At 38.3% G+C, this 11723-nt stretch overlaps 1 protein-coding gene across 1 annotated transcript in view; it reads left to right on the forward strand.

Moving 5' to 3' along the window:
* tbkbp1 (TBK1 binding protein 1) overlaps positions 1 to 5504 on the forward strand; it is a 74998-nt gene extending 69494 nt beyond the window's left edge. The window contains exons 9-10 of the mRNA XM_024285160.2: positions 1000 to 1787; positions 3584 to 5504. Coding sequence (XP_024140928.1) covers positions 1000 to 1787; positions 3584 to 3712 — 917 coding nt within the window. The 3' untranslated portion in view covers positions 3713 to 5504. The remainder of the gene's footprint in view (positions 1 to 999; positions 1788 to 3583) is intronic.
* Positions 5505 to 11723: the final 6219 nt, after the last annotated feature.

Below are 11723 nucleotides of genomic sequence, written 5' to 3' on the forward strand. Positions count from 1 at the left end.
CCGGCACCCCGCGACCCCGAAAGGGAAGAAGCGGTTAAGAAGATGGATGGATGGATTATTTAACATTTTATTTCTTAAATGTTAGTAACAACATTCTTTTTTAAAACTGTGGCCAGGCAAGGCAATACTTTTTGAGAAAGAAGGTTAAGAAATAAAATTAAATAGAATCAGAGAAAACAAAAATAGTATAAAAATCTAAAACATTAAAATCATTTCACTGTGTGACAGCATTTATCTTTAAAATTGTCATTAAGATAGATTTAAAAACCTGGTTGGGAAATAAGAGCGTTCAACCTAAGAATTTCGTGTTAGTCATTCCAGTCTCTGACTGCAGCAGAATTCCCTAAATATAAATAGTATTAATTATGATCTGTTGGGTGATTTGGTAAGTTTTTCCGCACAACAATATTGGTTTAAGTTGCAAAACTATTAATATGAATGTTCAGTGTTTACCCATTTTGTCGCATCTGATCCACACATTTTTAACATGGTCTAACTGTGTTATAAATAATTACCAACAAATGTGGAACTCTTTCAATGCAGCAAGTATTTATATAAAGAAATAAATTACAATAGATCAGTTAATCTCACCATAAAGTAGTGAAAATTATCAAAAACCTTTTCCCGCCAATTCTATCCTGGAAGCAGCCATTTTGAAATGGAAAAGTTTGTTTTATTTTCTAAACAAATATGCAGGATGGTGAACCCTGACAAATGAGTTTGTTTTTTGGGAAGAAGACTGAAATAGAATTGCAAAGTTTTTGCAAAACAAAAACCCTACATTTGAAGCATAAAGTCAAACGTTACTTTTTGCATACATTTAATATATAATAAAATATTAGATATTTAGGTTTGTCTTTCATCAGAACTGAGAACAAAGAAAAGAATATTTCATATACTTCTGTGCAAATATATTGGAAAAAATTTGGATCTATTAAGATTGTAAAAGACTGGTTTGCCTAAATTTCCAAAATGTGCTTTTCCTGTCTGCTCCTACAGTGCAGCTTCACTCTCCCATCCACCACCAGCGTCACTCTCCAGTTTCTCAGCGTCACTCCCCAATTCCACAGCGGCACTCCCCTGTCCCGCCACAACCCCACCACTCCCCGATCCAGCAGCGACGCTCTCCTGTGCTGCAACGCCTTTCCCCCGACATGCACCGCCGTTCGCCCTTACTGGACGTCAACGATGGACCGGCTTCGTACTCGTACCGGCCCCCCAGCCAGCACCTTAGAGCCAGCTTCCAGGGTCGTCGCAGTTACTCTGAAGTGGCTGATCCTTCGGCTTATCAGTGCCCACCCCGTTTCTCCCTTGACCCGGTCTCCACCCTTCCCAAGCCAAGGCCCTACATCGAGGGCTACCCCAAGCAGCAGTCCCAGCATGTCGGATCCCCCCACAGTGGGCTGCAGCACAGAGGACCCCCGTCTCCCCACCAAAGCGGAACAGGAAAAGATGGAAGCCTCGGGGAGAGCTCCATGCGCCACTCCAGAGAGATGCCGTTTCCGCTTTCAGAAGTGGCGCATCTTCACTACGAGCCACCGCCTCCATCTTCATCCACTTCACAGCCCCAACAGTCCTCCGACGATGAGGAGGAGTGGACCTGCCCGCATCCCATCAGTCCACCAAGGACGCTGGGCGTGCTTTCTCCAACAGCAGCCAGCAGTATTATGAGGGGCCCGGCTTCCTGCTCAGCCTTCCCCATCCCTCAGAGGCCGAACAACCTCAGCTGCCACCCTCAGCAGGGGTACACGTCTGCGGAGCATGCTCAGTCCTGGCCTTCAATCAACGTGAGTTATGCTTCAGCTGCATGGTTCCGTTTTTTCAAACGAAACCATGCAGCTTAGTTTGAAAAAAACTAAACTACATGGTTTTGTAAAAGCACAACCAGTAAAACTAATGTTGGTTTCCACCTGCTTTATGCTATCGTCACAAATACATCTGCCCCCTTAAGATTCTGCAGATGCCAGCAGAATATTCAAGATTTCCTTCAGCCTCTTGAAAATTGTTGGCCGAGTAGAGGGCGGCAGTCAGACTGCAGTCAGGTGGCAGTCAGATGGCAGTCAGACGGCAGTCAGACGGCAGCCAGACGGCAGTCAGATGGCAGTCAGACGGCAGTCAGATGGCAGTCAGATGGCAGTCAGGCGTGCAGAATGACCTGCTTTTTATAACCCCCCAGGCTACTGGGCAGCCGGTGACACTTGATATGGACAAGTGCCATCCAGAGACATTTACATATCGTTCAATCAGAGCTGCTGCCAGTTGGCAATCTGTCCTGTGGTTGCCCAGTTGTTTCCTGACGTTGTAATGCTGCCACCACACGACTTCAAAAGGCATCCAGGTAGACACTGATTGATGTTAACTTTCAGAGAAAATTGGTTAAAATTTTAACTTTTTATCAACCCTTGTGTTGTGTTCGGGTCAGAATTGTCATGCTTCAAAATATGACAGTGGGTCAATTTTGATCCAAACACAATATAAGGGTTAAAACCTCTGTGTCCACTGTGTGTAAAAATACAGCTACTACATCCCGATTACAAATGCTGACATGTGGTCACCTGTCGAATTTGCTAAAAAACTTGCATTTAATTAGCACTCTGTGGCATTCTGGGATATGTGACCGTAGTCTTAACTGAGAACTTTGGTGTTGTTTCAAAGACAAAGGTTTTTTACTTGTTCAACTCTTTCACACCAAACAAGTTCCTTTCAAAGGATAATTCAGCACTTTATGCTTATTTTTTTTCTTGCTGCTAGAGGAGAAGTCAGATCCCAGGCCTCGATAAGTTTCTGACTGTGCATGAAAAACAGAGATGGAGTGGAGATATGAGAGCTAACAAAGCAAGCAAACAAAGAGGGAAATGAGTTTATCTCATTATATGACTCTTAAAATAAAGATTTAGATCTATTTAATTCTATTACAAAGCTTATTGGTTTTCTCAAATCCCCACTTTTTGTGTGTTTTTAGGACGTTCCTGTATTGTTCTGACAATGGGGAAAATATGTAAAGACAATTGGGCTTAAAAATTGCATTTCTGAGTATTTCTTTGTTCAAGTAATTGTAAATCAGGAGCAGACGTAGAAATGCTGTTGGAATAATCTTGTAGGTGGGACGTAGTAGCTATACTCGTGTATAGTAGCTCCCTGCTCAGCTCTATTCTGATGCATCCACTTGTAGACTAATAGATCCGTGGACGTTTTTGTTTTCCTCGTCCAAGCTGGCAACTGGCTCATATGACTGATAGCTCCAATGTTCCTCACCATTTTTGTTGCACCGATAATAATTGGTTGGAGTTGCTTGCGGGAAAGCATGTAAACAAATAGATGATGGGAAGTAGGGGCAGACTTACTCTGTACCCACAATCTCGCCCACAACTCAGAGGTGAATTTCTAATGAACTCCTGCTGCTCTGCAGAAACTAGTGGGACTCTTTTTTTGATTGATTTAATTCAGGTCAAAGCTGTGTTTTATAAGTTCTAACTGCTGGCACATTCTGTTGGAATAGAAATACTATCCAGAGCAGAAAGTTATCTAAAGCTGACAGATGATTCCTGGTAATCAAACTTACTCCTGTGGGTTTTTTTTACAGCTCTGGATGGAGACCGAGGAAAGTGACATGAGGAGCTGCCCTCTCTGCCAGCTGATTTTTCCTGTTGGTTACCCTGACGATGCCCTCATCAAGCACATCGACTCCCACCTGGAGAACAGCAAGATATGATTTCTATGGCAACCAGCACACACTCTGCTCGTATAGATTATGTGAGAGACTGGAAGATCTGGCCAAGTGGAAAGTCAAATGTTCACACAGAGGCATCTAATTTAAGTCTGAACCAGTCGCGTGGGGCTGGTGCATAGTTCTGATTTATTTTGGATGGTTCTTGATCATCCATGTGATGTTAGTGGGTCCATGTGCCAGGGCTGACATTTAAATAGATGCATTGGTGGCGCTGTTTGCCACTCCTTTGCTTTGATTCCTGTTGTGTGGATTCGAGAAGGTTTCAGGAATATTTTCTTTGTAATCACTTTGCAGTGTGACAGCCTTGTCTTTGATTTGCAGTTTAAGCCAACCGTGAGGCATTGGAGGCACACTGGCAGGTTCAGGAGCCCTGCTTGTCTTAATGTTGCCGTCAGCTTTCATCAGTATTTGATCAAAGATATTGGACAATTCAATTTAAACCACAAAGCTTTAAATAATTCTGCTTTTATATGCTCAAACGCTGACTTTATTTCCTTTTTAGAGGGTCTCGTGCAGTCAGAGGCATGGGAAAAACTGGAGCGTTCATTGTGATAATGTGACAGGCACATATGTGAGATTATTAACTGATGAAAAATTCTGTTTTTACGAGAGAATGACAGCGAGAAGTGTCTGTGCTGGTTTCTGCATCAAAGAAATGTGTTTCTAGAGGAGTTTAAAAGAGTTTTAAACTTATGATGAGTGCGTTCGGATCAGAAATGAACCGATTTATCCAAATGTTGTGTTGATGGTGCCCTGCAGGGCGGGGTGCAGATGAAGACATGGCTTCTCTTTATGTAAAGGGACGATTCAGAATATACCTTTATGCTTGCGGCATGTACAAGAGTATCTTAGCACTTTAAGTTAGCATAGTGTTTCCATGTGCACCATTCAGACACAAAACGACACGAAAATCCTTCATAATGGGACACAGAAGGTGGGTGGGATTTACCTTCCTGTGTTGATAAGCAGGAAGCAGTAAAATAAGATTGATAACTAGACTCTTGGGCAGTTAAAAGAGGCTGCATGTCAAGTTATATTTTTGAAAAATGCATTTTTTTTCTTATATCTGTGAAACAGCAAAAATAAATGAGCAGCTCTGTTTTTGACACACCAGAATCCACATTTCCTTGAATAACCATTAGCATTTGGGCTGAAGTGATTTGGGTACAAATCGCAATTTTTTTTTTTTTTCAAATTCAATCTCAAAATCTTAAAAAAAAAAAAAAAAATGTTTTGTGATTTAAACTCCACAGATGTGTCACTTTTTAATGTTAAAAATTCTTAATGTTTTTGCTAACATGTGCTTCTAATGTGCTAGCTGTCGTTCGCTAAGGCCAATAGCATTCGTGTGTAAAGTCCTTTAGCGTAGCACGTTATGCTACTTTCACACTGGATTCTCGATACTAGCACATCTACTGTCTGTAACCTACAGTTTGAACAGGCTTGGTGCGAAATGGCTAAGTGATAAAAATTTTGCTAATCGCGAATTTTGCTCCAGACTTTTTTTTTTCACATCTCTATTCCGATATATATATAAAAATTTGGGTGTCATAGGCTATGTCTAATTCCCACCCTAATCCCTAACTACTAAAAAACAATATAGTGCGGGACTATATGTTTCCCTGGACTTTAAAACCAATTCGGACACTATGCTCACTACTTTTCTTTTGTTTTTCTAAACGCTGGATATGACGTCAGGTGAAAATTGAATTAATACAAATATTTTATGAAGTCTGTTTATGACTCCACTGCATTCTGATGATAAAAAGGTAGATGGCGCAGGAAAAAAATTTGATTTAAACACATTTTACTCACAAAAATTGTTCGACCGCAATGCATTGTGGTCTATATTGAGCATCGATGCTTGCTAGTTTTTTGCAAAGACTTCTGGGAAGTTTCTAGTGCTCTCAGTTTTGGAATTTTAGATTTGGACAGCACTACAAAATGGCAAACACACTATTTAGTGCACAATGTAGTGAGTAGAGAAAGAAATTCGGACATAGCCGTGGAGTTCCAGCCGGGCACAAACCGCTATTAGTAATTCATTCTTCCTGATCAATTTTCAAACAGTTTTCACTTCAGTGAATTGACAGGAACGCCGTCCTAACATCACTACTAAATCTGAGTCCCTGATAGGTCAAAATACGACATGGTTTAACTTTTTGTAAATAATGCCTGAAAATGGTCGTAAAAAATTGCATAACCACGCGTGAACAGAATAGTCTTCAATGCGGAACACCGAATCACGCATATATGTGCGTTTACATGAGCTTTTTAATGAACACGAGTTTACAAGAGCGGTATGAACGTAGATTTAAACTTGCTTGTTACTTTATGCTTCAATTTGAAAAAAAAAATCCTGGAATCCAAATTCCTGAGCATTTTACTTGATATTAGACCACTGGAATTTATAGAGCTTTATTTTTGTCCTTAGTTAATTCTAAATCCCCCCCAAAAACAAAACATTTTGGTAAGATTAAAGGCAAAACAGCTTAGAAAAATTGATTTAAATATTAAAAAAAGTGTTTCAGTGTCAATTGTTGAATAAAAACATTATCATACTTTTTAAATATCAGAAACATATCCGTTTCTTTAGTGAGTCAAATTTTTAACAAAGTATGATACATAGCTAAAATAACACAAATAGCTAATCATGCTGGATTTTGCATTTAAGGAAGCAAATTTGCAAAAAAAAAAAAAAAAAAAGTGGGTTTTCTGGCATCATTGTGCAAGTTAGAAACCACACGTGCTCGCTTCTCGCCTGTCGATTACCAGCTGAGGCCAGTCTGCTGTGTCAGAGGCTCTTGTTGCTTCACAGATAAACTTTTATGGTGTTGTAACTTGATGTGCAGCCTTTACTGACTGTTCGGCTGTCTATTTTTTAAAACACAGATGATTGGAGCCAAGAACTATTAAGTGGTATTTATTGAAGGGTGTGTCAGTTTAACATTCAAAATCATCAGTGTAAGCAAAAAAAGAGAAGTTTGCATTGCTCACTGAGGAATTTGTTGGTTCAAAAAGATAAAACGTTAAATTGATCACAGATTAATAATGAACTGGAATAATGAATTACACCACATTCAACGAGTATGACAAAAATTCAAAGGTGTAGATCTGAGTGCAAACTGTTCAGGAAAATGACTGATCAGTGGCTATCTTGATTTGCAGCATTCACCACTCCTTTATAAATTCATAAAATTCTCGGTATATTCCTACAAAGCTGTGGCTGATTAACGTGAATTCTTCATGTGTTCAATTAAATGATTACAGTCTGTGTGTAAGCAAAAAAAAAAAAGACACATGAAGGTATATTTTTGCAAATGTTAATGTACCACCAGGTTTTTGTTTTTTATTTTAGTGTCGAGTATCTCTTTTGTGCTTGGGCACTCATACAAATATATAAATATATATATAAAATCCTACTAAACGGGACAGTTTTCTGTACAGACTTTACAATCACTAACTGGGATTCTTCTCAGTCTTCCTTAAGACCTGACCTTCATCACGGTTTGACGTCACAGCTTCCCAGGCAACCCAACCATGTGTAAAGCAAGAACACAGATGGTTGCACTGTGACTGAGGCGTCTGATCCACTTCAGGAAAGAGCAGCAGGCACTCGAGTGCATTTCCTTTTTTTAGAAGTTCAAATAAAGCTCAGATCTGCAAAGAGTTTGACAAAAGGGCCCATTTCTGCCACGCGCACTTTTTTAAACCATCAATGATAAAAACCAACAAGATCTGCAGGGGGAACTTCAGCAATGACAAATACTTAAATGATGTCAGCTCATCAGATGTTTTCTGTCACACTTTTCACTTTGTATTGTACAGAGACACACTAGCACCTGATGAGGTGGGATGCTGTACATCCGAACACACAGGGCTGGCTTTGTGGCAGCAAAATTATTTAAAAAAAAAAAAAATAGTTGCAGAATTGCCACCAGCTCTGGTGACTTGGACCAAATAAGGGGTTCTGTGTTGCATCACATCAGATCAAACAATTCTGGTTTTTCAAAGTTTTGAAATCATGTTAACAGGTGTGAACATGTGTTTCATGAGTCTTGCAACACTAGCTGAGCTCAAGAAAAACATCTAGAAATCTGCCAAGATGACGTGTCCTGCTGTTGTAGAAACGCAAACTTGAAACTCGGGTTAGCGATAAAACAACATCCTGTTGGGTGAAGTGTAAAGTATGCCACTTTTTGAACATTTTTTTGTATTTTAGTTGCAGAAAAAACAATCCTAAAGTGAAAAATAACAAAAGTTTGGCTAATAAAACAATTTGTGGTCTGTAAACCTCATTTATCCTGAACAATGTGACGTTTCAATGGATCTGCAAGGCAAGCAAGATCACGGCAATTCTCTCTTAAGCTACGTTCACACCGCATGCACACTAGTGCATGCACTTACAGTTGGAAGAGACTTGGTGTGAAATGTCAAAGTGGTGTAAATCTTTCTCAGCTCTATTCTGATATATCAAAGACTTGGTGTCAAAGAATTGTGTCTGGACACCAACGGCAATTATTAGTGACTCCACCATGATACATTTTCAAACTGTTGGTACTTCCGTGAATTCAAACAACACTACTGTACCAAGTCCCTGATTGGTAAAAATGTGAGCATCAAAACAGGTTTTAAAAGTTGAGAAGAGTTTTGAGCGCCGAAGCCCGAAACTTTCTTCAAGTGGTTGCGTGAACGTGTGGTCCCGAGGGCGGTGTGAACGTAGGTTCAGATCTACTCATCTGGAGTCTGTACTATTCTGTGTAGGTTTTCAGATATTTATCTTTTGACGGTTTATTAGAAGAAAAACTGAAAGTCATTTTCTTTGCTTAGAAATATCAGTTTTCTACATAAAAACACAAATGTATTGCAATATTATAAATAGGTCAAAACTGTTTCAAATACACACAAAACTCAACTAATTATGAGTGAAGCCAAACATAGAAGTATTTAATATATTTCAAGCAAATGTTAAATAAAAAAGTTGGAAAAATGAGATTCTGATGCAGAAATAAAAAGATGTTTACATCTAAGGACAGTTTTAGTTAAAAAAAAAAGAACATTTGACAATTTTAGGAGAGGAAATGTTCTTTTTAAATGAATATTAGTATAATTTGAGTTTTCTTTTAGATTGAAAGAGTTTATTCTGTAAAATATTTTGATTCATTAAAACTCTGCGTACCAACTTTAATATCTAGTTCAAAAAATACAGTAAATTCAAGTGTTTTTATTGATCCAAAGGAACTTTTTAGCTTAGAAAGTCCGTCAGCTGTCCCTTCAAACTCCATAAAAAATGAAACATTCACAGATGTTAATCATGCGAGACCTTAACATCATCACCTTTGCCCTAAATAGGTTGAAAGGCGTCATTGAGCAGATTTGTTCTAGGAGTTGTACTTCTGCCCACTTGGCGGTGTTATTCGTCACCCTGAGGCAGAAGAATATTAAATGCCTGACTATAGGTCCATATAAATAAAAAGCAAATAAATGTGTTATTTGCTTCATGAAGGGGGTGGGCGGCAGATAAAATGGTGCTCACTGCCTCCACCAAACCAGTTTCCTGGGGGAAACCCTAAAAATGAGTCAGAGCTTCACAAGAAAGAGGCGATTTTCAAGAAATCCAACAATACATCGATTGGTCCGTCATTAATATTAACCAAACTAAAGAAAACCATAAAGAGTCATTTTATTTCTTTTGTTTTTGTTTGTTTCACCATGTGTAACCAAATTGTAATAAACCAGAATTGACTTCTGAGTCTGCATCCTTTGGGTCCAGGGTGGACGTCTAAATTTAAAGAGGGCTTTACCATAAATACGTCCTTCTATTATTATGTGTACAAATATATCAAATATATAAAGTTGTGTATAGACCGATATTTTGCCAGTGTTTACTGCTATTGCAATATGTATTCTACTATTTCACAACTTCAAATTGGAGTGTTTGTAAATGATTATATATATAAATATAATCCCACCACACTAAATATGAAGTATATGACAGTTACACACGAGTGCAGTTCATTCCCTCTTACAGCCACAATGTTTAGGTTGCCATGGCAACCTTATGGGGAAGTCTGTTCGCATCTATGAAAAATAAATGTTTGTCTGCAATTTTTTTTTGTTTAGAATTTTTCGTGTAATTTGTTTTGTCTTTCTGTACTGACGATGTACGGATTGTTGCAACTTTACAAAACTTCACGGATGAGGAAATGATGAGCTGCTCTGTAGGACTTCATGAACAAAAGCTAATTTCTTTCCTCTGGTAACAGGATCTGCGTTGGCTCCTAACCAAAGAGATGAGATTGTTTCCTGTGTACCAAATAAAATCAAGAAAAAAAACACAACAAAACAGAGGATATGGCTTTTATGCTTGCAAAGATGCTGCATTGTGGTCAGGTTGGCATTTTCACAGCTACAGAGTGACGTTGGCAGCTTCCATGCATGAAACGTTTCACAGAAGCTCTGCAGCACGGGAGGTCCGTTCGGGGCAGGTTTGGAGGATTCGGAGTTGTTTCTTGTCACTGAACAGATCCTCTCTATCTGACTTGATCTCATTTCTTTTTGTTTCACACCATGACAGCAGACTGGCTCTACATTGTACTCAGGACATTACCAGAAATAAACAGCAGTCAACAGATCCGATCTGCCTGTGGACGACAGTCTGTTTGATTTTTCACGTTTGTGTAGGTTCACACTTCTTATACTGTTTTTTTCTGAGTAACCTTAAGTGCACACGGAGACCTCAGCACTAATGGACTCACCAGAACATTAGTGAGAACTTACGTCTACGTGTAACTACTGGAACGACACTACAGATGTTCAAGGACTTTTCAAATGTGTTAAACAAGAAGAGTTACATTTTAAAATGTTTTTTTCTTTCTCTCTGTGAATATTCTAATAAACTGGAACTTGCACCAAAATAACCTGCCTCTTTACTTTCTGACGGTCACGCCATCCCCTCCTTTTGACATCCTGTTGTGTTTAACGGGATTAATTTTAGAATCCGAGATGCCCACTACATATCAGACGTGTCAGAAGTTGCAGACACCAAAAAATGCAACATATGCCTACTCTGAAAAATCTGGTGATTTCAAGAGTTAAACCATAAGATAAATATAGTTTATTAGTAGAATTTGTAATAAATTACATTTAGGGATACAAATTTTGTGTGATCTTTGTATTTGCTGTTTAATAAAGGGGAATTTTACTTCCACAATAAAAGAACGCTGTAAATAATTCATATTCTTATAAAAAAATATCAAATTGTACAGCTTCTGATCAACATAAACGCATGTTAAAATGCTTTGTTAATAGTGTTTCGGCACCTTTATTCTCTTAAAAAATAAAATTCTATTAACATGTCACCTATTTGGACGGCAGAGTGCAAGAGTCTCACATAGCGAGTTGTTAGTTTCAGAGGTAAAGCTGCTGTTGCTGTGAAAGCATCACCATTTGACACTTCGGAGTCAAAGAGACCCTTTCAGATGTCACCCAGCAAAAATAAAAAAAAATTAAATTAAATGGAAAAAAATACTTAAATTTGAGTTTAGACGATACTTGAGGTTATAAAACTATGTGGAGGAAAAGGTCATTTTCTGTCATTTTTACTGTAATTTTTACTTAGAGGTTTTTTAATTTTAAAAGTTGAATTCTACAATGATATCATATTAATCTTTATTCTTTATTTTAGCAAAAGAAAGAAAAAAAATCAGCATTTATAGTTTTAGTTTACAAAGAATTCAAATTTTTGTAGTTTTAAAATGTCCTTGATTACAAGAGGATGCTTTTATTTTGTAAAGTTTTACAATCTGAACATACTTAAAACTTAGATGTTATTTGATCCAACAGTGTCAATGAGCTAGTTTTACGTTTGTTATCAGGCAGTTTTTTTGTTTTAGCTTAACAGCACAGCTTGTAAACCCTTCCGTTATCTAAGAGCCTTTCTTTGAAGCTGTAATTTGTTGATGCTGCATCTTAGGTGACAGCGTTTCAAATC

This window comes from Oryzias melastigma, linkage group LG19 (assembly GCF_002922805.2).
Source record: "Oryzias melastigma strain HK-1 linkage group LG19, ASM292280v2, whole genome shotgun sequence".
Classification (NCBI taxonomy): domain Eukaryota; kingdom Metazoa; phylum Chordata; class Actinopteri; order Beloniformes; family Adrianichthyidae; genus Oryzias; species Oryzias melastigma.